Raw genomic sequence first — 27,985 nt, 5'->3', positions numbered from 1 at the left:
CTCTCTAATGAAAATCATTTAAGAAAAAGAGTTATGGACCAAAATGACTCCTAACTAAAAAACTATGGGAACCAGTCCTACAGTAATAGGTTTCATCATTAAAACTGTCGTTGAAAGTTTTCTGCAATTTGTAAGTCCTGTTTGAGCCTCAGTCTCTTTTTGCCATTGAGGAATGTCTTCCAATACCAGAGAAATGAATTCTGCTAGGCCTGTGGTGCATCCAGGGATCAATAAGATAAACTGGCACAACAAGCCTCATACCAGCTTCAATAATGCCCTGCAAGAATGTCATGAAGGGTCAACTTTTGCAGGGAGTGTAGAGGAGTAGATTTGGGAAATTTACTCTTGACTGTTCAAACGACTTGCTGCCCACTTTTTGTATTAAGTTATTGCATTTCTGGGGATTAATAAAGAGAACTAATATTAAGATGACAGTTGGCAGAAAAACTGTGTTTCCTCTGTACAAACCCTGGTTTGGGGGAAACCAAAGCAATTACGTTGGCATCCTTGCCATCATGTGCTGCTTCGTAGAGCCTGTAGTCAGGTGTTGTAGGAATGTGGCCTGCCATGTGGAGCTTTCTCAAATCTTGACATTTGTGACTTAGCCAGGATCTCAAGGCACAGGCACAGGCCCCTGAGTTTGCCCCATTGTAGCCTTTGACCTTGATTATGGAACAGAACAAAGGACAAATCTATGTGAGAAACAAGTTGGAACAACTTGCATAATTTATGAAAGTGTAGTTTGAGGGATCTTTGGTGGAAAAAAAAGATGGGAAGACATTGATTAAAATTGACCTCGAGAAGAGATCAGAAGCCAAGAAAGTAAAGAAAATTGAGCAACAGAAATTGAGGACAGGAAATAGGAAGAATTCGGACTCGTCTCCCCTATTTCTTTGAGCGTAAGATGCCCTCTGTGGTGCCCTAGGCTTCGAAGTACAAGTCTTCCCTGAACCTGCCTCCAGTGGGAGCCCGCCTCCAGCGGCAGGATGGAGGGATCATAACCTCTCTAGAGCAGCTTCATGAAAAAATCAACGAGATGAGGAACGTGTTCAACTCGCTGGAGAACAAGGTAGACACCCATTTCTAATCCTTGGGGTGGGCTGTGGGCTGTCGAATGAGAGAGCTGAAGGGAGAGCAGAAAAAAAAGATGTTACATCCGTGTCCTCAGAGTATTTTTTTATTCACAAGGAATGGCCAGTGAGTATTGGAAAACCAGTCTGTGGCAGCTAAAGATACTGAATCGCATGCATCTAAAGAGTAGCATGTTGGTTCAGGCGTGTGATGATTCTCACTAATGGCATTCCCTCCCTGGCTTTTCAGTGTTTGTGAAGCTGTTTATAAGGCAGTAGTGCTACTTCAGTGGCAGGTACCCAAGGGGCTCAAAGTAATACATAGGAAGGAAATGGGCTTATAGTTTAAAATGGTTTCAGAATTCTCAAGGTCCCCATATAACCAGATTGTTGGGGGAAACTCAATTTCTTTTTGAGAGCTGGGGTTCTTCAGGCGAGGAAAAATCCTTTCCCCTAGGATCCTACTGCTGCCTTTTGGTTCCTGGGGGAATCTCTACATATCCCCCTAAGGGAGCAGTGATAATGAAACCTATTTCTGTTGGATGGTGGTTCCCTTTCTTTTTCAAACAGGAAATTTGAACTTACCTCAGAGCACCTGAATGAAGGTCAGGTTTCCTTTCTTCAACTTGAAAACTTGCACAATTTTTGCTTTGATGTTATATTGCCATCAGTTTTGTTTATTTTGTTCACTGAAGATGAATTTGCATCACGAGAATTACCAGATCAAAAGTAGTTGACCTGGTGACTTCATCCATTATGATGACTAGATTAGGACACGTACTAAAATCCATCACAAAGATTAATTAAAATTAAGAATGATTGGAGCGAAATACAGATTGCTCATGTTGTTTCTCAGGCTTCCAGCCCTGAACACTTGGCAGATCCCACTTTTATCTTCAGAATGATCTCTTTGGTTCCTCTTATTTCTTCCTATTCCGGGCCCTTGAAAGAAACCCTTGTGAGGTACAGTGAACCACAAAACCTTATATTTCAAAAATGTGGTGTAGGAGACCAAATAATTTTATAGTGGGAGGTATCATTGCAAGTTGGAATCATTTGGATAACCAGATTCTGAAAATGTTTAGAAGTACACATTTGAAGGAATTTTGTTAATTTGTTAAAAATTCTGTTTTGAAGAGAGAACTGGAGCCAAGAGTTCCTCTCCTTAGTAGAGTGTAAGATCATGAATTTCAAGAAAATAATGTTATTATCTTATTGTTATTATCTTAACTCTTTGTCTGTTGAAAATGCTTTTTTTTGTTTGTTCAATAAAAAAAACTTGAACTTTTAGAAGTGCTCCATTTTCTCCACATTTCTGTTTGTGCTTTAACTTTTTGATGTGGTACTTAAAGGGGGAGAAGAAATAAAATTTTTTGAACACCTTCAATGTACCAAGCATGCACTGTGGCAGGAAACTTGCCTACATTTATTCATTTAATTCTCCAGACAGCCCTGTGAAATAGGTGTCATGGTAGTTATTTTATGCAGGAGGAGATTGCTACAAAGAGGTTAACCAACTTGCCTGAGGTCTTACTTCTTATAGGAGAGAGCTAGGATTTGTACCCTGACTCCAAAATTAATACCTTTTTCATGATGTGGAAGTTGACAACAGAAGTCCAATGTGTGCACTCCTACACAGCCAAGCTTGACTCTTGAAGATAATGCAACATCACTATCAACAGTGTGCTGAGCTCCTAACATTGTAGCTATTTCTTGCCACTGCAAATGCCATTTTCTCCTTTTCCACATCATCCAGTTTATATATATATATATATATATATATATATATATATATATATATCCTCTTCCCTTTCAAAGAAATTCTTAGATATGCTTAGTTTTTACTCTTTTTATCATTTAATTTTTTAAAGGAAAAATAACTGAATTTCTTCATCTTCTTATAACACCAAGGATAATATGATCCACCCCTTCTTTCATGGGATTCAAAGAGTTACTGGATCAAGATTGTATTCAACATGCATAGTTGCCTTTCAAGTAAATCTCATTTTAATCAAATGTGTTAGAATAAACAGTAGCTCACAGGAGCACTTGTAAACTTAATTAATTGCTTGCTTGCTTGTCACTGTCAACTTCTGCAAGTGCTATATAAAAAACTCTCTTTTCCCTAAATGAATGGAGCTAAGGTTGCCTTATGTTGTCTAAACTTAAGTCTACTAGTAAATGAAATTTATAGATTTTTAGGAGCCTGGTTTCTCAAACAAAGGAAAATTCATGGGGCCAATAGTAATATTTATAATAGTTTCTAGCAAATTCAATTCACTCTTGGCGATTATTATTTAGTTGCAGGCCTTGGCCTCTGAACTTAAAACTGGTTTCACAGAAGCAATGCAAGAACTGTCAAGAATTCAACATGGAGAATATGCTTTGGAAGAGAAGGTTAAGAGCTGCCGATGTTCCATGGAAGAAAAAGTTACTGAGATGAAGAATTCATTAAACTATTTCAAGGTAGGCTCCTCTTCTATTTCCCTGCTAAGCAGAGAGTCACAGAAGTAGAAAACACCTTTTCGTGTGGCAGCCAAATAAAAGAATTTCCTTCTGACCCATTCACTAATTATCATGAAACAAAACTCTATTTCCTGTTTTTCTTTTTTGGATCTTGGTGTTAAAATTATAGGCCACAATAGAAATAAGATGTTCATCTCTCATTCATTCATTCATTCATTCAACAAATATGTATTAAAAGCTTACTGTGTACTAGATATCATATTATATAACCTTTCATCCCTTTTATCACATTAAATATGTATTGATTCCTATTTTTTAGGAAGAGTTGAGCAATGCCATGTCAATGATTCAGGCCATCACTTCCAAACAAGAAGAAATGCAACAGAAAATTGAACAGCTTCAGCAGGAAAAGCGAAGAGAATCTCGAAAAGTTAAAGCCAAGTGAGTGTTTTACACAAAATTGGCCAAAGGCAAACCCATAAGCAGTAGCTTGTAAAGTGACATGGAGAATACCTTTCCCAATACACAGAGAGCTAACTGCCTATATACTTCTGGAATCTGCCACTCAGCATGTGATGGAGGTTATAGAATAATTAAAATTGGTTAATATTAAAAATGGATGGTAATTATTACATGGAAAATGCACTTAACACAATAGGAAGTGAAATGAAAATGATATAAGATGGCATGTGGTATTTTATTTCAACTGTAAAAATGTGTAAGATAACAACTATAGAGATATATTTAAAAATAGTGACTATTGTCTTAATATAATGGGGTCACTAATGATTTTCTTTTTTTATTCATTTTCTAAAATTTCTGTAATGCTACACCTAGTCTACTTCTACTGTTGAAAATAAAATTTGTGTTAACGTCTCAATCAGGTTGAATCAATTAAATTTCACCATTAAGCATATATGATCATTATTATGTTTTTCAATTATCGAATTTAAAATAGAAAAATGTGAAAATAATATTTCTGTGGCCCTGAAGAATGGCTTCGTGTTTGCAGCTGGAAGACCTGCTGCCTCTTGGTATCTTTGTGTTGCTTTGTTAAGTGAATGTACATTCTCCGAAGCAAATTATCATCATTGCAAAGTGTAGAGATCCTGATGACAAGGAAGCCAGTAACAGAAAAGCAAAAAATATAAATATTACAATTAGGATGTGATTTGTATGTATTTGAAATCTTTTCTCCAGCTTTGGAGATGAATTAAATTGAACTCTAAGAACTGCTAATATCTAACTATTTTTAATTTACAAAAACAGCACTTTTGTATGGCCCAACCTAATAATTCAGAATTTTTCTTAAATTATTCTTTTTTTTTTTTTCTTAAATTATTCTGAACTGATTTTCTTCTTAACCCATCAGGCATTCAGACTCTTTGTTTTCCTTCCCCAGGAAAACTCAAAAAGAAGAACATGGCTCACAGGCTGGGCCTGCTCAAGCACAAGGAAGTCCTTTCCGTTCAATCAATATCCCTGAGCCTGTTCTTCCAAGTGAAGACTTTACAAATCTTTTGCCCTCTCAGGCTTATGAAAAAGGTACACTTTGCAAATCATGTTGAATTAGCCAAGCCTTTCCCCTTGATTCCTAAAGCTTAAGTAATAGTGAGAATGGGCTTATGTCCTCCATCCTTATTATAGGAAAATGATGTATTGCTCAGAATTTTTCCTCCTGTAACTGGAATTTATAAGAATCCAGAGGATTGGGCAGCCTGGGTGGCTCAACGGTTTAGCGCCTGCCTTCGGCCCAGGGCCTGATCCTGGAGACCCAGGATCTAGTCCCACATTGGGCTTCCTGCATGGGGCCTGCTTCTCCCTCTGCCTGCGTCTCTGCCCCCCGCCCCCCCCCCCCCCGTGTCTCTCATGAATAAATAAGTAAAAAAAAAAAAAAAGAATCCAGAGGATTCTACGAGATCAAGAGAATCTGCCCAATTTTAAAAGATTTTTTAAAAAAGGTTTTATTTATCAGAAAGAGAGAGAAAGAGAGCACAAGCAGGGGGAGCAGCAGAGGGAGAGGGAGAAGCAGACTTCCCACTGAGCAGAGAGCCCAACGTGGAAGTGGGGCTCAATTCCAGGACCCTGGGATCATGACCTGAGCTGAAGGCAGATGTTTAACTCACTGAGCCAGTCAGGCGCCCCTAAAAGATTTTCTTTTGGGGGAAAATACTTACCTGGGTTTTCTAAATTTCAAATACTAACCCTGGGAGAAAAATGTTACAAAAAATTATTCATTCTAATAACTCATTTTATTTTCTACATTGTCTCTCAATCCTCATCTCCCTGCATAAACATCTTAAAGATAGCCTTATTCTTAGCATAAAATTGTGTGTTCTGGTTTGTTTTTTTGTTTTTTTTTTTCCAGCAAGGTTTCACTGATAGGAGAAAATCATATCTGCCTTAACTGTTGGGCAGTGATGTCAGTGGCAATGTAGCTCTGTACCCCTCTTTCTCTGGATAACAAGGGCTGGTGCTGCCTGTGGGCTGACAGTCACTAGCCACACTCTTGGGCTGAAGGATAATAAAACAGATGCTAGAAAATTGTTCCTGGGCAGTCCTACAGAAACTGGGTTTCCATCCAGTTACCTCCATCTGTACCCATGTCTGGTTACGCGTTTGCTACATCTTTGTATGCTCAGCACCGTCTAGCAAAGCACCTTGTATGCCAGAGAGTGTAGACATTAATGTTTTTTAGAGGAATTGTCCTCTCTCTCTCTCTCTTTTTTTTTTTTTTTTTTTTGGTCACATATAGAAAGTCTCCAAAAGAAGCTCAAGGACTTCTTAATCAATTGTAAGCTCCTCAGGGGCAGGGTTGGTGGTTTTCTACCCTTATGCCTTAAGGCACAATATATTCCTAGACAATAAATCTTTTTTGAACAACTAAATATAAAAATATAAATAAAAAAATCTAAATCAGATGGCTTTTAATCAGTTTAACTTCAAAATATGAAAATGCTTTTTTTTTTCTTTTTAGTGTTTTTACCCCTTTGAGTAGTTACTCTAGAGACTGATGGAAAACTCACCAACCCAACTGGGTAATGAGTGGGTTAATCACAGGTGGTTCTATTTTCTTTGCTCCGTGTCATGAAGAACAGGATATGAAAGGATAGTCTTATTAGGATAGAATACAGGATGGCCTTGAAAAGTAGAGGTCAGATCAATGCCAGGTCTAGGCAAGTTGAACATGTTCACAAGATAAAGGATTAAAAATTTTATATTCAAAGTGTTCAGATGGAGTTCAATTAGCTGTGTGGTGGCAACTCCTCCTTCCTTCCCTGTTATAATATGCATGGCTTATATATTATAGTTTATTCAACCAAGTTACTGCAGAATTTGGAAATAATGTGCCATAGTAAGAAATTCTGGGTATGATTGGTGGTAGGTTATGTTAAAATTCAGGATCTAAGGGCTAAACTTTCAGGAAGGGTTGGCTTACTCCCTATTAATCATAAAATGGCTCAATTGTTGTTTATTGCTCCAAAATTCAGTAGCTTAAAATAACAAACATTAATTATGTTATAGTTTCTTTGAGGCAGGAATCTGTGGGTGCCTCTGGCTCCAGGTCTTTCATGAGATTGCGGTCAAGGTGTTCCCTGACCGCATGGATTGTTCCACTATCCATTTCTCTTTCCTTCTATCCATCCATCACCCCAGACACAGATTTAGATGGTGGGAGATGGTAATGAACAAAACAACAAACATTCCTGCTCTCATGGAGCCTTTGTTCTGAAAAAAGCAGACAATGAACTGAGACAGATAAAATGTGTAGTATGTTAGTGATGAGAAAAATAAGGAAACACAGGTATAATTTTAGAGAGGGTGTCAGGTAAAGACCTGAAGGAAGTGAGGATGTGAGCTTATGCATACTGAGGGGAAGAAAGGGATCAGCCCATGCCAAGGTCCTAGAGGGGACATAATTGAGATGTTCAAGTTGGAGAAGGAGCAGTGGCGCTAGAGCAGAGTGACCAAGGGAGACAATAGGAGATGAGGATTTAAGAAAAGAAAAAAATAGCAGGCAGAGGAGGGGGCAGATATTTTAGGGCCTCATGGTCATTATAAAGCCTTTGGCTTTTATGCAGACACAGGAATCCATTGCTAAGCAGAGGAGTGACAGGGTCTGACTTAACATTTGAACAGCATCATTCCAGCTCTTTTCATCCTCACCATCCTCACCATCATAGACAATAATTTAGTTCTTACTCTGTGCAATTTACACATATTAATTGATTTAATTCTTTGGAAGTCTATAAGGTAAGTGCCACTTATTATATCTTTTTACAAATGGGAAAACAGCTTGCCACTATATTGATATTTATTTTATTTTTTTGCTGCGCTGTCTCCCTTAGTAAACTCTGACAGTTTACTGAGGGAGAGAGCATAAAAGAGAGCATCTCATAGAAGATGGCCAGCTCCTGTTAGTGGAATGAAATACTGATTGAAAGCTTTCCTTTCTCTATAGCCCAAGAGTCCAGATCCATGCATGTGGGAGATAGTAATGTGAAGGGGATGATGGGTCCTGGTAAGTAGCTCTGTTTTTAGTTCTCTTCTCTTCTAGCAATCTCTACCCTTTCCCTTCTCTTATTCCCTCAGGCCCAAACCAGGCTTGAAAGAACTCAGGCAAGAGTTACTAATGGTTACTAAGAATCCAAGATGTATAGTGGAGTAAGTCAGTGACTCAGTTAAACCCAAGGTGACAGAAGGGGTGGAGATGTTTAAGACAACCTAGTATTCTCGGTTCTTTTCGGCTCATTTCAATTATCAATGAAATAATACTCACTGACAAACTCACAGGTATACGTAGCATGACATCAGTTTCCTACGGACACATTTTATAGGTTATTTACTTAATATTGAAAATTCATCTGTGTTTTGTAAATTATTTCATCTTCCCACCTTCCATTCTTCCTTCATTTTTTCAACTTACTATTAAGGAGCCAAGGAAGACAAATTCCAAAAGAAAACATTGCTTTCAGCATCTTTCTTACTCTGTATTTTTTCCCCTGGTGTGCTCACCTAAAAGGAAGGAGATATAAGGAGTCAATGCATACTACTACAAATTAATTATATTATTTTATAAATTTATTTGTTTAAATGCCCTATTTAGTAGAGATTACATATAGAGAGTAGAGGATATATATAGGCCAGAAACAGACAGAGGTGATCCTTTGCAACTGTGGAAACTTTTAATCCCTAGTTGATGTATTTAATCCTCAAGGGATAGTTTGTACTCAAACAGGGGCATGATATCTATGAGTTCATAACAAATATAATTTGTTTTTAAAAAGTTGGATCTTGATGGCAGGTGTTATTTTTCAGGAATGAACCCAACAACTCCAGAAGCAGAAGAAAACCTAAAGTCTTGCCTCTCGGCTGATATCCAATCCAAGAGCCATCTCTCATCTGGTGTGTGGAGGCAGCCTAAGGATGGTAAAGAATGGGGTGACGAATATGTCACAAAAGACCACCCAGATAAACTCAAGGACGCTGGCCAGGGCAGACACAGCTCCTTGGAAAATGTTTTATGTGAAACCTCTTTAGCTGGTAAGTCCCAAGAGGAAATATAGGCTGAAAATTTGAAGAACAGGAAATCTAGTGGCTAGAACCCTTGCAATTTAGATTCAGTGACCTACAAGACCACCTGGTATCTGATTTCCTTTTCAGACAAACACTAAAGCCAATAGAGATGAAGGGACTCACCTGAGGTCACATGGCCAGCTTGGGACAACCACCTTGATTCTGGATATCCATGACATTTAGTAATGCAGTGCCTTGGGAGGAAAAAAAGGCATAAAGTTGTTGAAGAGGGCAGAATTTTATGATTTATTCAGTGGTGTGAAATCTTCAGTATGTGCCTCTTGCATCAGTAGTCTACCACCAAAATATCAAGCACTGCAACAGGGTCTGCCCTCCCTCCCTCCCTCCCTCCTGTTTTCCTTCCTTCCACTCCTTTGAATCACAAATTGCTACATAACACTCATTATATGTCATACAATGGCATTTCTCTCCAACTGTTTTGTGGAAGATAATTTTTAAAAATTAATTTTTACTATCAAACACATGAAAAATTAAATAGTACTAAAAGGTTTATTATGAAGAAAACAGTAACCACTTTACATTGTTTTCAGTTCCTTCTGGTAATTGCTTCCATGTTTTCAAACAAGTTTATGCTGCCTTTTTTTTTTAAGATTTTATTTATTTATTCATGAGAGACACACAGAAAGAGAAAGGCAGAGACACAGGCAAAGGGAGGAGAAGCAGGCTCCATGCAAGGAGCCCAATGTGGGACTCAATCCCAGGATCCTGGGATCACGCCCTGAGCCAAAGGCAAATGCTCAACCACTGAGCTACCCAGGCGTCCCTACTTTTTTTTTTTTTTTATCAGTACCTTACTGGGGGATAATTTACATACAGCAAAGTTCACAAAGCTTACGTTTAAGTTCATTGACTTTTTATATATGTATATATACCCCTTGTGATCACTACCTGGATCAAGATATACAGTATTTCTGTTACCCCAGAGAGTTCTCTCATGCACTTTACCACCTGAAGAACCACTATTCTGACTCCATCACTGTAAATTAGTTTTGTCTGTTCTGGAACTTCATACAGAGGGAATAATACAATGTGTACTCTTTTGAGTCAGGCTTCTTTCAATATAATGTGTTGTGTGTAATTCACTCAGTAGTGCATTCCTTTTTTCAGTCACATTGAATAAATTTACCACAGTTTGCTTATCTGTTTTCTTGTTGAAGGACATTTGGATTGTTACCAGTTTAGGGCTATTATAAGTAAAACTGAAATGAATATTGTACAAGTCTGTTTTGGATGTATGGCCTCATTTGTCTTGGGTGTACACGCAGGAGTAAAATCTCTAGATTATGGGATAGGATTAGGTTACACTTTGAAAGAAAATATCAAAGTTTTCCAAAGTGGTTGGGACATTTTATATTCCACCCAGTAATGTCTGTGAGTTACTAGATGGAATATAATGACCACAGTTAGTTAGTATGGTCAGTCTTTTTAATTTTTGCCATTCTCATAGGGGTGTACTGGTATTGTAGTTTTAATTTACACTTCCCTGATCACTAATGATGTTGAGCATCTTTTCATGTGCTTATTAGTTATTTGTACATCTTCTTTTATGAAGTGCCTATTTAAGTTCTTTGTTCAACTTTTATTTATTTATTTTAAAAGATTTTATTTATTTATTCGTGAGAGACACACAGAGAAAAAGAGAGGCAGAGACACAGGCAGAGGGAGAAGCAGGCTCCATGCAGGGAGCCCGACATGGGACTTGATCCCAGGTCTCCAGGATTGGGTCCTGGGCTGAAAGCGGCACTAAACCGCTGAGCCACGGCTGCCCTTTGTCCAACTTTTAAAGTGCATTATCTTCTTATTATCAATTAGTAGAATTTCTTAATATATTTTGGATATGAGTTCTTTATTAGACATCTGTGTGGTGAACATTTTATTCCAGTATGTGGCTTGCCTTTTCACTTTCTTAATAGTCTTTTGGTGAATAGATGTTCTTAATTTTGATGAAGTTTATCAATTTTAAACTTTTTATATAGATTCTAACTTATGTGTCCTTCCAAGAAATCTTTGCCTATCTCAAAGTTGTGAAGATATTCTAGTATGTTTTCTTTGAGAATTTTTATAGTTTTAGCTTTCACATTTAGATCTATTATCTTTTTTTAGATGTTTTTTGAGTAAACTCTACACCCAATGTGGAACTCAAACTCATGACACCAAGATCTAGAGTCACATACTCTGCTAACTGAGCCAGTCAGGAGCTCAAACCTACTACTTATCTTGAATAGATTTTGATGTATGGTGTGAGGAAAGAGTCCGAGTTCATTTTTTTCCCTATATGTCTATCCAGTTGCTTGAGTACCATTTATTAAAAATATCTGTCTTTCTATATTAAATTGTGTAGAGAGCATCAAGTGATTCATATATGGGTGGGTCTAATTCTAGACTCTATATTCTTTTTATTCCAATTAGTAGAGAATTTATATCTTGTCAGTATTGAGTGTTCCAATCAAAGAACATGGGATATGTCTCCCTTTATATAGGTCCCCTTCAATTTTTCTTAGCAATGTAATGGGAAATCTATCATTTACATTCTTCTTCTTTTCCCCCACCAAAGCATTTGCCCTAGAGACCTCTATCATCCTACTCCATCCTGGTCTGTTGCACTGCTGCCATCCTGGGACTTCCCAATCTTCCTAAAAATTTCTTTCATAGTTTTCCAATGTCAGATTCCTGTTTGTTTGCTTTTATCTTGTGTGTCTTTGTTGGTTTCTTGGTTTACTCCTTGTTTGATGGAACTCATTGTCCAGTAGCTTCCACATACTTGTTGATAATTTAGGTGAATACAAAATATTTTTTCCCTCATCATTTTGAAGCAATTGTTCCATTGTCCTCTAATGTCTAATGTTACTATTGGAAAGTCCAATACCATTCTGATCCCCAGTACTTTGTTTTGATTGTTCTTTCTGGTAATTTTTAGCATCTTCTTTTTACCTTTGGTGTGCTAAAGTTTCACAGAAGTTTGAGTCTTTTTCATTAATTATGCTGAACACGGTAGGGCCCTTTCCTCTAGAAAAGTGTGTCCTGGTATTTTTTTCTATTATTAATTTGATAGTATCTTCGCATCCATTTTCTTCTTTTCTCTGAAATTTCTAATAACTAATTTGATGTTGGGTCTCTTGGATTGATGTTCTTCACTACCTCTTCTTCACTTCTAGTCTCTTTTTCTTCAACACGTCTCTTTCTTGTTTTGGGGAGGAGTGAGGAAGAAGGCAGGAAATCTCTTTGACTTTATCTTCCACTCTTTTCTCTTTGAAAAAATGCCAAAATTTCTTCTTCTTCTCTCTCTCTCTCTTTCTTTTGGAATGTTCTCTTTTCTTAAAAATATAGCATACTGTAACTACTAAATGGGCAGAATGTTTTTCTCTTATCTCTTTGAGGATATTAATTATAGGATTTTAAAAAGAGATTTATTTACTTATTTTTATATATGTAAGGAGAGTGCGCAAGTGGTAGGAGGCACAGAGGGAAAGAGAATCCTTCAGCAGACTCCCTGCTGAGTAGGGAGTCCAAGGCAGGGCTCCAAAGATCCCAGAACCCCAGATCATGGCCTGACCTGAAATCATGGTCGGCGCTTAACCAACTGAGCCACCCGGCTGCCCCTTAATTATAGGATTTTTAAAAAGTTTTGTTTCTGCATTGTCTCTTTTTTACTTAATGTACAATTGACATATAACATTATATCAGTTTCAGATGTACAACATAATGACTTGATATTTGTATATATTGTGAAATGATCACCACAATACATCTAGTTAATATCATCACCACACATAGGTAAAAATTTCTTTTTTCTTTGAGGAGAACTTTTACGTCTACTCTTTTAGCAACTTTCAATTATGCAAGGCAATATTATTAATCATAGTCACCATGCTTTACATTACATCCTCTGCATTGTCTCTATTCAAAATGCATATATACCTTTTTTTCTCTTTTTTTTATGGTGTAAGGTTGATTCAAATGTCTGAGGATTCTTGGCTGATTATATATATATATATATATATGGCCCTAAATAAAAAACCTGCAAGATTCTATATTGGCCAAGCTTATCAGTTAAACAGGCTTCCCTATAGGCTAAGCAGGTAGCAAAATAACTTTTTGGTAGGTGACTTCTTTATGTCAGTGAGTGTAGGTCTTTTTCCCTTGGATAGTTTAGTTTCTTTGGTGGAACATCCTCCAGACTCCTGCCTGGAGAGTATAAGTCTGTCTACTGGTATTGTGGGAAGACCTGCAGGGGAAGGGGCTGAGAAGAATCTCCCCAATCACTATGCAAGCCTTCTCTGAGTCCCCTTGTTTTCATTTTGGCATCTCAACTCTTCCTTCTATGGTCGGATGTCTTTAGTCCAGACCCCAGAGATAAGGGCCCCTCTAGTTTAATTTTTCACATTTTCCCATGGGGCGTAAATGAGGAAGTCATCTGGCCTGGGAGTAGGGGACTGGAAGTCCAATTGCACTTTATGAAGACTTGTGTCCTGTTTTCAGCATTGATCTTTATTTGCACTTTCTATGATGCCTGGTGCCTCTACTCCTTGAGCCTTTCTGCTTCTCAGCAGATTTTCCATCTGCAGACAAGAACACCACAGTTTTGTGCCCTTACTCGGCTGAATTAATTACCATGCTTCCACTCTGTTTACCATCTTCCAAAAACTTGCCGATGTTTCTTTTTATTGCTTTCAATGTCTTTTTATTGCTTTCTATCATTTCACAGAGCTTTGGAAAGGAGTGGTTGACAAAAATTCCCTCTTTGATTTGTTTTTAAAGCTAAAAGACAGACTGTGGCTCTAGAACTCCTTGAATCAGAAAGAAAATATGTCATCAACATCTCTCTGATCCTGAAGATCAAGGCAACATTCCAAGGGTCAGATGGAAAGAGGAATTCCAAAGAGAGAAGGTATCCATTGTATTCATTGCCTTTGATTTTCAGATTGATTAAAATTTTAAGGTAAGTTGTTTATTGTTTTCACTTTGGGAATTCTGGGACCTGCAAAGAGTTCCAGAAATAGTCTTTGAAGAGAGTGTAGGCAGTGACAGCAGGTAACCCCTGGCAAGTCTTACATTTAGACTTATAGCAGATAAGAAAAGGAATATAGTCTCTGAGACCTTCAGTGTTCCTGGCATGTATGTAAAGAACCTAAAGGGAGAATAATGTTCCAGTGAGGGAGACATTGCTCTCGTTGCCATCTGCATGTCCTCCTGGGATCACAGGTCTCATAGAAGTAGAAGGGAACGGATGCAATGTAGGTCTGGAGCATTAAGTGGCCATTAGATACATGGCAAAGGGCTGAATAACTCTGGACTTGGATCTTTCTTATTTGTTCAGGTGATCCCATAGTACTAGACGGTGCACAACTGGTGTGTGTGTGTGTGTGTGTGGTGAGGCAGTGCTTCCACAGGGTCTGCAGTATATTATAACAGCATGCTAGCTCCAAGATTACAACACTCCTTGATTGCTTCTGCTCATAATCTTTATATCTCCTCTGCTTTTTCTCCTTTGAGAAAAACAGGAAGGAGGAAACTCTGATTTGGTGGAAAAGACTAACATAATGAAGATGTAATCAGATTAGTTGAGGAAAAGGCCAATCCAAAAACTGGAAGGTCTGAATTACGGACTCTTACAGATAAATGCAGCAGTAATAGTTTAAACAGTCTGTCAGGTAATAGACCCTGGTGGTTCACAAACTATGAATCCTTCTAGGGAAGTCCCTAACTGCATTTTCCTGCTCTTTACCATTCCCCAATTTTACTTGGCTATGCAGCTGCCAGAAGCATACCTAGTTACCAGAATGCAATGCTCCCCCTTTCTAAATGGCTGAGGTGAGGGAATATTCCCTGACAAACTCAAAAGTGGCTTGACTATTTTCAAGAATCATTTTACTGCAAAATTGAAGTAAGCAAAGTATAGAAAGTAACAAGGAACAGAAAGAGTGGTGTGAGCTAAAGCTCTGATCACTAATGGCCCTGGATGGGGCTTCACCCTCTCTCAGTGGCCACCCAGGTTCTTTCCAATGCTGGTCATTCCTTCCCAGTCTAGCCACTTGAATCCCCTGCTAGACTCCAATCTGGCTTGCCCTACCCTCCCACATTGCCCCTTTGGGCCTCTGAGAGGTCTCCACAGCCTCTATTGGAGACCTAGCCTCTATTTTGCCATTGCTAGAGACCTGCTCGGTTTACATTAATCAAATCTAAAGGCAAGTCTACTTTTTGGTGCAGCATTGCTTCCACATCTAAGATTCTGAGCCAGCAGAATTTCTTCCTTGTCTCTGAAAATCTAGGGATGGGGCATGGAAAGAGAGAGAATTATTTACTCTGGAACACAGTAACCAGGCACTTTGTTTATAACTTCATGAAATCTGCCCCAGAATCCTGTGAAGCCTACCTTATAGATGAAGAAACTAAGGTTCAGGGGGGATTTAAAGCCACATAGTTGATTAGTTCCAGACTTTGGACCCAGGCTCATCTGCTCCTGTCCTTGTGACCTTTCTACATTACACTACTTCCCTGAGGACCATATCGTTTCAAAGACGTCACCTGATTAACAGCAACATGTCAAGTTTCTCGGCCAGAAGCATACTCTGTCTGTCCCTGTTTCACAGTGTAGGGTTCCCTCTTAATAGCCCAGATCTCAACTCCACTGTCAGGAGTCCTTGACTCACTGAAGCTCTCTTCTACTTGCCATCACTTCCTTCTCCTCTAAGATCTTCTCCCATGACTGACCGATGACTGAGGAAGGACTGAGCTCTCTCAAATCCCGAGATTAGAAAAAGTTTAAAACTATCACACAATCCTCCATGAAAATAAGAAAAATAGTTATGTCTCATATCTGTGCTAATGCTATTCATGTTAGTTATTTGTTGAGCTAACCCTCTTTTTTCTTTTCATAGCTCAAGACGAAAAAGCTTTCAGTCAATATTCTTAGTACTCATGCAAAGACTCTAGGTCCGAGCTTTGCAGTGTTGCCATTTTTCCACCCCAGGGTTGGATTTCTGTTGAACTCCTTCACTCACTACATTTCTTCTTTTTTCTAAGCCTTTCTGAAGCCTCCATGTGCACTTTAAATAGGCCAGCTGAATGAAGTAACACAACAGAATGAGATGATTCCTTTTCCCTACTGGCATTTCTCCCCATGCAAAGATGAAAATAAATTGTAACATTTCCTATTTTTTCCATTATACATTACAAGCCACCAGCACTTTCTACCCCTGCTGCAAAGTAACCTGGGGGTAAAAATAAAACCCACCGTAACTACAACCTGCCACTCAAAACTGAGGTTGCCACCTCTTCTCAAATCTATAAAATAAAACTTTAGTTTTTCCCTACAAAAAAGTAAAGCCCTCAAGAGCCTCCTCACCCTGTGTCAAGCCGGCCCTGCTCCTGGCTGAATGAAAGGAGGTTGAGCTGCCAGCTGAGGTCTTGAGTAGAACTTGTGGGCTACTGTTCATTTGTTGGAGGATCACAAAAGTTGCAGTTCTTGAATATTTCTGGTATGATTCCCCTAGATAGAGTTACAAGCTCAGGATCAAACAGTCCTGTCTGTCTGAATACTTGTGAAGAAGGGCAACCTCAGCCTGAAAGTATTGCCAGTCTTCTAAGCTAAACTCCAGCTCCACATTCACCAAGCACTCAGTATGCTCCAGATCACCACCAGGTGGCACATGCTTCATTATCGATGCCCCTCAAATGTGGTTACATCCCACTGTTGAAGCTCAGGAGTTATTTTGGCCTAAAATTAGACAGGCAAGAGTTAAGTTATTAATTTGAAACTCTAACTGGGCTTTCCTTGATTGCTTTTGGTTTATCTCCCTTGTTTAAGTACTGTATTGTGGGAGTTGAAATAACTTTGAAGGTTTTAAAAAGAATAAACTACTCATGTAGTTGCTAGAATTTCATCCCTTGTAAGGAAGAGAAAAGAAGTTGAGTACTTAATACTTTCCTCCTCATGAAAAAGTTGTCTCTAGGAGTCAGGTCTGGCTCTAAGCAAAACAATGAAACAGGTTATGTGTGTGTCTATACTGCTTGGTTGCTTCTTTCTCCTTCTGTTCTCCATCTCCTGGCTCACCTCCTCCACACTCCTCCCTGATTTCAAATAATATCCTTATTAAATAAAACTTTTTTTTTCAATATTTAGTATAGAACCCACTGTAGGTCATTGCTCTTCATGGAACTTACATGTTTCCATAATACTTGCTGGGAGCATTTTCTGACCCTCACCTTGAAACCTCAAGCTATTACCCCCAGCGGACAGCCCAGGAAGTACCTGGACTCTGACCAAGTTACCAGCTCTCCAATACTGCGAGTACACTGGTTGCCGCATAGCAGAAGTCAGCTGTCTCAAAATAAAGAGAAAGAAGGTCAGGTCAGGTGGGGCCAGGTGAGGCCAGAAAAGGAATAAAGAAAGAGAAAAAGAAAAGAGATAATCCAAGAGATATGACATAACCTATACAGACAACCCAACTCAAAGTCAGATCTCACCAGGGCATGGTGCCCTAACATCTTTCAGTGTCACCCCAGGAATATTACCCAAAGTCATGACAGCCTTGGGTGGGGAGCAATCTTTCAGATCTAGACCTTTTGCTGGATCAGTGTTTTACTTTTTCAGTTCAGTCAGCTTTGCTTTCCTCTACCAGCTTTATGGTCTCCTCCCAGTCAGACTGTCTCCTAGCCACCCTTCCAGCTTCCCTCTGGTCCGGACAGGGATTACTTAGATCTTCTGAGCCCACTGCGTCAGTCATAAGAAGTCAAATTGGGAAGCCCCTCCATGTGAGCTTATGGACATGGCTTTGCCTATGTGAAGGCTAATGGTACAGGAGGTGGAGGGATGGAGACCAGTGGGAAGGAATCCTTATATCTTTTCACAGGGGGCTGGATACTCTCTCTGGTATCTGTGTCTTCTCTGAGCTGTAGCCCCAGGGGGATCTTTGCTTTTTGTAAAGATGGGTTGAAAAACTTTTTTTTATTTTTATTTTTATTTTTATTTTTATTTTTATTTTTTTTGAAGAACTTTAAAAAAATTTTTTATTTATGTATTTATGTATGTATGTTTTTATTTATTTATTTATTTTGGGGAGGGGGTTAAAAAAGACTTCTTATCAAACCAGTGTTCTTCCTACTGTTCTCAACAAAGGTCTATTTGTTCCAGGTTGGCAAACCACCCCAATGACCCACTAATTTATTCTCGTTGGACCCTGAGGGAATATCCAGATAAGTTCAGCCCTCAGTGACAAGCAGGCCATCACTTTCATCTTTGTTAAACCTGTGGTCTTGAAAGCACAAGAGAACCTGCTTTCAATTCCCATTAAGTCACCAAGTTAGAGCTCCAAACCTTGCTTTGGCCCAGCAAAACTCCTTTTCCTTACAGCTTCCTTCCTTATTCCTATAGGCCCCTGACTGCCCTGCCACTCTCCATCCACTCTTCCTCTGGCCGTGATTCTTTCTCTCTCTCCTCTCCACCACATCCTTTGCTGACACCTCTCTTCCTTCCTTCACTTCGCCTGGAGAAAAATACAAACAAACCAACCAACCTGAGACATTCTGTGGGATAGGGGAGAGGGAGAGGCTTTGTGATGCTCCAGGGAGTAGCAGGCCAGGCCTGGTCCTCAGCTTCCCTGGGTAAGACTGTGTCCTTGCCCAGTATTCCTCTTGGAAATAGGAAAGGAAAGGAGCTCTTTCAGAAGCCCGTGCCTTGAGCATGTAGTTCCCAGCTTGAAACAAATTTTCATTTTTACCTAAATCAGAGTCTCTTACCTCGTAGCTAAGAATGATCAAGTGCCCCCTCAGTGCTGTCATATACAGCATTAATTAGAGTAGACTATGTTGCACATCAAGCAGGAATAACTTTAAAGTTTCACAAAAGAGTTCCCTTAGAATTTCCACTGTCACATAAATGAGAGCATAACAGTTTGGCTTTTAAAAGGCCACTCAAGAAAAAAGAAAAAAAAAAAAAAAAAAAAAAGGCCACTCAAGGGGCACCTGGCTGGCTTAGTTGGAAGAGTGTGTGATTCTTGATCTCAGGTTTGTGAGTTTGAGCCCTGCATTGGGTGTAGAGATTACCAAAAAGATAATAATAATTATAATAAAATAAATAAACTAAAAAAAAAAGCCATTCAAGCGATGTGCTCTTTATTAGTACAATACACATTTGTGGAGGAGCCATTGGTAAAGGGGTCTTTTTATCTTTATTCCTTTTTTAAAAGATTTATTTATTTGTTTTAGAGACAGAGAGAGAGTGTGTGTGTGTGCATGCACGCATGCTCTCAAGGATGGGTAGAGGGGCAGAGGGAAAGAATCTTCAAAGCAGCATCTCTGTTGAGTGTGGGGCCCAATTTGGGGCTCGATCCCAGGACCCTGAGATCATGAAAGCCAAAATAAAGAGGTGGACGCTTGACCAACTGAGCTACCCAAGCACCCCTAATGCGGTCTTTTTACATCTTGAGGATATTTGCTATTAGCTCTACAATGTCAAACTTTAAAAAAAAATCCTGATGTAGAGTTGCGACTCAATGTTTTGAATGACTGGGAAAATGGAACCTCCTGCATATATTCTCATAGGGTCTTTTCTTCTCTACACCTGGTTTGTGTGATCCTATCTCTATTCTGTTTCAAGCCTCTTCCCTGGCTCTTTACGGTACCTTGTCCAGCAGCACCTCGATTTGCTTCATGCTCTGCAGGAACGGGTCCTAAAGTGGCCACGCCAAGGAGTTCTTGGAGATTTATTCCTTAAGTTAACAAATGATGAGGTGAGTTTTTTTGGAAAAATCCTTTATAAGTTTGAATTACATGCATCTGTGTCCCCCTTGTCTGCTTCTTTGAATGGAGAACCTCAAATCAGTGATTTTCAGAGTTAGGAAAACTGTTGAGATGTATAGTCTAACCTCCTCATGCTACAGATAATGAGATAAAGCTCAGAAACATGAAAAGACTGCTGAAATCACTGAGTTAGCTAGGTAGTTGTGGACCTGTGATCCAAGTTTCCTAACTTCCAGCCCATCACTTCCCACTGTATTATGTATAACTGCTTCATTGAATCTGCGTATGTGTGCATTTATGTATAAATAAATATATATATATATATCACATATATATCCATTCACACATATGAAATAAATATAGGAGGGTTTGTGTATGTATATGTATTTCACACTTATTTCATTCCTTGTGAAAATGTGATGGGCAGCTATTTGTCTTGCATGTTTTTTTATTTTCACTTCCTTGGAGAAAAGGAAGGAAACTTTGCTAAGTTTCCAAGTCTCTATACTGTTCTGCAAAGAAAATATGACTCAGGCCGGAGGTTGCAGACTCAAATGCCTACAGGGCCAGGCAATGATAAAAATGAGTGGAAGAAAGCAGAATGTGATACAATATGGATTGTTGGGAGGTGAGCTTAAGTGGAGCATATATGCTTTTCTACAGGAAATACTATCCAATTATTATTCAGGAAGAAGGGACTACAGTTGCCAGATCTTCTGATACTTTAAGAGACACTGGCAATCCAGAATTTTGTTTGAAATTTTAAAAATATTCTGTGGGCTAATAAAATTGGGCTGCAAAATTAACATGCAGAGTTAGCCTGCAATCAAACTCTGTATATCAATGATTCTCAATGATAGGTGATAATATAAAGTTTACGGATTATTTACTTGTATAGTTTACAAATTATTTACTTACATGGATGTAATGCAATCCCTCTAATATCACTTTTATTTGTATTCAGTATGCTTTCTTGGTGAGAATTGTTGTATCTGTGGCAATATAACTTTGGAAGCTGAGAACTATTTTCCTGGAACATATTGCATAGGTGAATAAGCATTTGGTGGAAATACACAATTAGTGGAAGAAGTTGAGAATCATTGGTCTAGACACTGGGAAGTGAGTTGGACAAAGTTCCTTACTGGATGTAGATGATTGAAATTAAAAGTAACTTAAAAGCAAAATAGGCATTTTAATCATTTAACAATTTAAAAATACTTTTTCAACTTATGTGACCCCTTTTTGCTGCGTTGGTTTTCCACTTTCTCATTAAAACAGGACTATTGGGATCCCTGGGTGGCGCAGAGGTTTAGCGCCTGCCTTTGGCCCAGGGCGCGATCCTGGAGACCCGGGATCGAATCCCACGTCGGGCTCCCGGTGCATGGAGCCTGCTTCTCCCTCTGCCTGTGTCTCTGCCTCTCTCTCTCTCTCTGTGTGACTATCATAAATAAATAAAAATTAAAAAAATAATTAAAAAAATAAAGCTAGTGTGAGATTTAAAAAAGAAAAAACAGGACTATTGAGTTTGGTTCCCAAGTCCATATGGATATTTACCTTGAAATCAAAAAGACTTGAAAAAAGAATTAAAAAATAAAAAAAATTAATGAGCACATTAAATAAATGATTAAGATAATCTGCCAAGTACTCCGTTTTTTTTTTTAATTTTTTTTTATTTTATGATAGTCACACACAGAGAGAGAGGCAGAGACATAGGCAGAGGGAGAAGCAGGCTCCATGCACCGGGAGCCCGACGTGGGATTCGATCCAGGGTCTCCAGAATCGTGCCCTGGGCCAAAGGCAGGCGCTAAACCGCTGCACCATCCAGGGATCCCAGTACTCCGTTTTTATATACATGACTCTATAAAAACATTAGCTGTTATCATTCCTGTTTCCAGGTTCTTACCATGTATTTTTGTGTTTGTTTTCAAGAATAATTTCTTGGATTATTACGTTGCCTATCTAAGGGACCTGCCTGAATGCATCTCTTTGGTTCATGTTGTTGTCCTGAAGGAGGTAAGGTAACTCTGTGCATGGACTGCTTTTTGGTTACATGTGTATCTATAGGCCATTGCTCATCCACTTAGGGGAGGACAACACATGTACTCAGCTTGTCTTCCAGGCTGGGGAATGGCTCAAACAGAACCACTGACACTTCTACCTGGAGTTAAAGGAGCCCACTTGAGGATGAGTGCCAGTGCTTTGGTCCTTGCCCTGCTCTACTCTCTTATATTCCATTGGAAGTTTGCCCAAAGTAAACAGGTGTTCTAAGCAGATATCCTCAAATTGCAGCTTGCATGTTATATGAGGATTTCCTCCTCTTCCAGGCTCAGACAATTTAACTCTGAATATTAAACTCAAATCATGCTGTGTCTGTCAGTTTATAAGATGATAAAGTTCTAATTATATAGCTTAAAGTATTGCTACTGCAATGCTATATTAGGTACTCAATAAGCACATATAATTATCTAACAATTCTAGTTATTTTAGGTCAGTAAGTTGAGTTAATCAAGTTTTACAGGAGGTGAGGGTCTCTTTCTTATTAACATTTTACCTCAACCCTCCACTACTCTCAACCGTATGAGTATAATGCCCACCATATATTAGTGCTCAGCAAATATTTGAGAAAGGGAAGAAGAGGGAAGGGAGAGGAGGGGAGGGGGAGGAGGAAAAGGAGGGGAGGGAGGGGAGGGAAAGAAAGGAACATGGAGAGAATGCGACGTGTTTCCTCTGCAGCCCAGCTGACAAGTTTCTAGTTATAGTCTTTCTCCACCCTCACAAGGCTCCAATTCACCCTTAGTGCCTACTAGCAAGCCACTGCAATGAGTACTTCCAAGAGAATCCTTATGAATTAATTCAACTCAAATATAATCTATTGACTTCCCAAATCTGTCCAGCACTGTGCTAAAAAGAGTGGTGGGGAATGAGGGGGTTGTTTGGAAAGTTGGGTGGATTTAAAAGAAATATATGATATGCTTCCTGCTACAGAAGAATTGTCTCCTTGAGCATGTCTCTGAACAAGTGGCCTATGCAATGAAGGATCATGGCACTCTAGAGAAAGAAAATGCTCTGGAAATAAAAAAAACCCCTTCTTACTCTGGTAGGACTCACTTTGGGGTTCTGCAGCCAGTGTCTTCAGGGACAATGAAGAGTGACTCTACCTTTCTTTCAGGGTGATGAAGAGATTAAATCTGACATCTACACACTGTTTTTTCACATAGTCCAGCGCATCCCTGAATATCTGATACATCTGCAGGTAGGCATGGCTGGGAATCCAACAAACTGATTTTCAAGCTAAACTACTATTTGTGGCTTGCAACTGAGAAACGTGGTAAAGGGTCAAGGAAGAATCATTGGTATTTCTAAGGGGTGATGAAATGATTTAGACTACTGTGATTACCCCATTCCTACTTTGTGGAATGAACTAAAATCTAAATATCTAAAAATCTTTGACTCATAATATTTATCTTTGAAGTTCTATCTTCGTTTACCAGCAATCCCCACCTCTGTTGATCCAAGATCTTCCTATAGCATCTCCTGATAGATTCTGAGTACCCATTCGGTCCTTTTCACCTTGTTCTACACCATCTAAATGAACCCCCAAACCCTTACCCCACCCCCGGCATTTAAGAAGTATCTATATAACCTGTCCACTTAACTGCTATCCTGACTACTTTCTTTTGGCTCAAGTCCAAGGGCCTACCACATATTGTTCATGTTTTATGTCACAGAAAAACCATGCAGAAGTTGATGAGCTAACTTCTGCACACCATTTTACCACAGGGATTGCAGTACCTGGGAGGAAGTAGATTTGAGAGAAAAGCTCACCAACACCCTTATCAGTCCCTCTTATTTCTACCATCCATCTGTTCTGATTTAATTGCGATTGATTTTCCTAAGTAATTCAGGAAAAGCATCTTAGAAATGCTTGAAATTTATCTCAGGCAGAAGTAACCTAGTATCAATATTGTTTGGCTTTAAAATTTAAAATCTTCTCACAGGGATGCCTGGATGGCTTAGGGGTTGAGCAAATGCCTTCAGCTCAGGACATGATCCTGGGATCCGGGATCGAGTCCCACATCGGGCTCCTGGCAGGGAGCCTGCTTCTCCCTCTGCCTGTGCCTCTGCCTCTCTCTCTGTTCTCATGAATAAATAAGTAAAATCTTTAAATAATAAAATAAAATCTTCTCACAGTAATTATCTTATTTATTTTTAAATATTTATTTTAGAGAGAGAGAGACCATGAGCAGGAGGAGGGGCAGAGAGAGATGAAGAGGGAGAGGGAGAGGGAGAGGGAGAGGGAGAAAATCTCCAGCAGACTCCCTGCTGAGTGCAGAGCATGACATGGGACTTGATCTCATGACCTAGAGATCATGACCTGAGCTGAAATCAAGAGGCAGATGCTTAGCCAGCTGAGCCACCCAGGTGCCTCAATAATTATCTTATTTAATGCTTTCAAAAATCCCATGAAATAAGTATCATTACTATAGCTTAGATAAGGAAATAGAGAGCCAGAGAAATTAAGTAACTTGTCCAAGTTAACACACCTCATAGGTGAAAAAAATCTGGGACTGAAACCCAGGTCTTACAAGCAGTATGGTAAATAAGAGCCTTGATTCTACTGTCTGAGTTCAACTTCTGGCTCTGCTACCTGTCAGATGTGTGACCTAATGACTTAACTTTGCTGTGCCTTGATTTCCTTATTTGTTAAATGGAGGTAATAATTGCACCTATCTAATCTAGCTAGCTATGGTAAACATTAAATGTGGAAACAAATCTGTAAAGGCATTAGTACTTGGCAATAGGAAGACTCAATAAATGTTAGCTTTCCCAGATCCAACTAATATGCATGTTCCTCTACAGCACAATAGGCAATATAATAGGAGGGACCAGCAGGCCAGGCTTGATCATAAACAGCCTCCCCTTCCAGCATGCCTTAATGCCTGACGTCTCACCATTGGCCTGACTCATTTGGGTCATAAGGCATTGCTTGTAGACAGTAATTGTTAGAATGGCTCCATTACCTTAGAGATCTAATGAGTAGATCCTTCTAATTTTTCAGAGGGAATTATCCAACGTTCATGTCCAACTGAAACAGGAGCTATGGTGACTATTATTCTCCCTTGGTGTGATGGACAAAGAGAATAGCAGGTTTAACCTTTCAGTTTACAATTAGATTGGCCACATATATTGATGTTCTGATTAAATGACTACCAAACCCTCACAACAGATGGAGGCAAGGTGCAAAAGAGACAAAAGTTTTCATTCTAATTATGCAAATGCTGCCTCCTTTTTATCTCCACCCAGAATGTCCTGAAGTTCACAGAGCAGGAACACCCTGACTATTACCTACTTCTGGTGTGTGTTCAGCGCCTTCGAGTATTTATCTCGCATTACACCCTGCTGTTTCAATGCAATGAGGATTTGCTTATTCAGAAACGGAAAAAGCTCAAGAAGTAAGCTTCTGATGGTGCCGTCTAGAGGGTTGATCAAAGGTTTCTGAGAACAGGGATACAGTCAGTGTGGATACCTGTCACAAGTAACCTCATTGTATGTTAAATAGCTGAAATGTAGTGTCAGGGGGGTAGAAGAGAACAGAGAAGAGGATGAAAATGAGATGGTCATGCTGGCTACAGGAGAGAGGTACCTATTACCTGGTGGTAATTTTCACCAGGTAATAGGTACAATTATTTTAGAAAAATAAAATTTTACTCTAATCCCTATACAGACCCCATCTTCTGTTATTAACCACTTTGAAAATAGTTATTTCCCTAAGTTTGCCAGGTTAAAAAAAGCAGTTTAAAGGCCAGAATGTAGTTTCTTTCATGAACTCAACAAATATTTATTGAGCATGTGTATCAGGCCCTGCTCTATGTATTGAGTATAGTGCAATGAACAAAACAGATAAAAAGCTTTGCCATGTAGAGCTTACTTTCTAGAGCTGGACAGCCAGTTAATAAATAGATGGTATAAATGCTATGGATAAAAACAAAACAAATAAGGGAGAGGGTGGTAGTTGAACAAATTTCATGCTAAAGAGAAACAAAAAGGGCTGACTAGGGAGAATCTGGGCTTCAGAAGGAACAGAAACAACCCATAGCAGAATTTCCTAATGTCCTGGATTTCCTTTAACGTCATCCCAAGCCAATGAGGAAAACAATAATTTCTGGGGTTGTTTGAGACCAGAAAAAGATGCTCTCTCCCAAGCCAGGACTCCTCTAATGGAGGACATCTTCCTATACCATCCCTTTCCCCTAAACTTAATTCAGGCAATTAATCAGCATCCCTATTCTTGCCCAGCATCTAGCTTGTACTGTTATGTAAGCAACCTGGTTTGTAGAGAGCCATGGAGAGAGACAGACAGACAGAAAGAGAGAGGGAACTTCACAGCTGAGTTTCATCTGAGAAATATTGTTTCCTGATCTATCTTGGGATAATCTGAATCGATTCAGATAATTCAGAACCAATTTTCCACTGTATACCCTGAAAATTATTACTTCCATTCTCACAGATCATCCATGGCAAAGCTGTACAAAGGGCTGGCTTCCCAGTGTGCAAATACTGGACAAGATGCTTCCCCTACTGCAGGCCCTGAGGCTGTCCGTGACAGTGGGATCCACTCAGAAGAGATACTGCAACCCTACCCTTCTGCTCCCAGTTCTGGCCCTGCTGTCACGTAAGCACCTATTGCTATGGAAAGGTTAATGGCAATGCCCTTGGGTGGCAAGTCATCTGTATGGGGTCGCAGGACAGCCTGGAATAGGAGTATCATCTACAGGACTCTTGCCTCCCTCTTGCTCCATCAGGCCTAAATATGGCAGGCAAGCAGCTAACCCAATGGTTGGGTCCCAGAGGAAGGCTAATGTTAACAGGGCAGGTCTACAGGCTGAAGACTACGCCTAACAATTTTATCACACATAACCACCTTCTATCTACAGCATAAGTCTCTCTGGGTTTAGACAGTGATTGAGTAGAAGAGTGCCACAACAAAACAGGAAGGCATTTTACAGCTCCTCAGAAGGGTGAGAACCCATCTAAGTTCTCTAAAAGGTAGAGTAGAGGGAAAGAATCCCAGTCGGGGGTGAGTGGAAGTTTAGGCTCTGAGAGGAGAAATAGGCTTGAGGTGATACATAAAGAATGTTGTTTAGCCCTTCTCAATGCCCCTTGAAGCTTCTTCAGAAAGGGATTTTCTAAGTTCTTTTCTTCACTTATGATAGCTTCTCTTAAAGTTGTTCTATGCATTGGATGTATATGATAGCCTTTCAAAGTCTCTGCACACAACACTCTAGCACACTGAGCTGGATTCGTATTCACCAGACTTCTCGATGATTTTTACATTAAGGATTAGGCCATTTATATATATTTGGAACTCTTTACCAAGGATAGAATAAAGTCAAATTAGCTACTTTTGATACCAGGATTTCTGGAAAGATAAGGGAAACCCAAACTCAAAATTCCAAAACCCCCTTATGTCAAATACAGATAATTCTCATCAAAGTATAGACTATAATTTCTGCTTTGGGTTTTATTATCTAAAGGAAAATTAAGAAGTTGTGCAAAAAGTTACTTTTCTTGTCTAAGATTACAATGAAGTAAGAGGTAGGCAACTGAGATTCTTTCAATTTTTAATCACTATAGTTTTTATTTTATTTTTTGTTTTTTTATTTATTTATGATAGTCATAGAGAGAGAGAGAGGCAGAGACACAGGCGGAGGGAGAAGCAGGCTCCATGCACCGGGAGCCTGATGTGGGATTCGATCCCGGGTCTCCAGGATCGCGCCCTGGGCCAAAGGCAGGCGCCAAACCGCTGCGCCACCCAGGGATCCCCTCACTATAGTTTTTAAAATGCCAGTTACAATCACTGTTAGGAGTATCTGATCAGTAATGAAAAATAAACGCTGTTTCCTCTTTCTGCCCTCATAAAATTGAGAAGATGTATTCTGGAAAGATAGAAGTGCAAATGTGGAAAGAAAAGAAAGAAATTCCATAATCATTCTGAAACCTGAAACATTAACCATTCCATACAGAGAGCCCAGGAAGATTTTCTTCCTATAGAGAAAACCCCATAAGTCTTGTAGGGGGAGAACTCCATACAGAAAAAGTACCTTTCCAGG

The 27,985-nt window shown here is 39.3% G+C and overlaps 1 protein-coding gene across 1 annotated transcript in view; it reads left to right on the top strand.

Annotated features, from left to right (window-relative positions):
- ARHGEF33 (Rho guanine nucleotide exchange factor 33) overlaps window positions 1–27,985 on the top strand; it is a 74,745-nt gene that overhangs the window by 33,153 nt on the left and 13,607 nt on the right. Inside the window, exons 5-15 of the mRNA XM_026018953.2 lie at window positions 3,372–3,536; window positions 3,856–3,977; window positions 4,939–5,081; window positions 7,999–8,058; window positions 8,856–9,080; window positions 13,893–14,022; window positions 19,732–19,864; window positions 21,804–21,887; window positions 23,044–23,127; window positions 25,179–25,327; window positions 26,383–26,547. Of these exons, the coding sequence (XP_025874738.2) occupies window positions 3,372–3,536; window positions 3,856–3,977; window positions 4,939–5,081; window positions 7,999–8,058; window positions 8,856–9,080; window positions 13,893–14,022; window positions 19,732–19,864; window positions 21,804–21,887; window positions 23,044–23,127; window positions 25,179–25,327; window positions 26,383–26,547 (1,460 nt within the window). The remainder of the gene's footprint in view (window positions 1–3,371; window positions 3,537–3,855; window positions 3,978–4,938; window positions 5,082–7,998; window positions 8,059–8,855; window positions 9,081–13,892; window positions 14,023–19,731; window positions 19,865–21,803; window positions 21,888–23,043; window positions 23,128–25,178; window positions 25,328–26,382; window positions 26,548–27,985) is intronic.

Source organism: Vulpes vulpes, chromosome 8 (genome assembly GCF_048418805.1).
Source record: "Vulpes vulpes isolate BD-2025 chromosome 8, VulVul3, whole genome shotgun sequence".
Classification (NCBI taxonomy): Eukaryota; Metazoa; Chordata; class Mammalia; order Carnivora; family Canidae; genus Vulpes; species Vulpes vulpes.
This window is presented reverse-complemented; position numbering and strand designations above follow the sequence as displayed.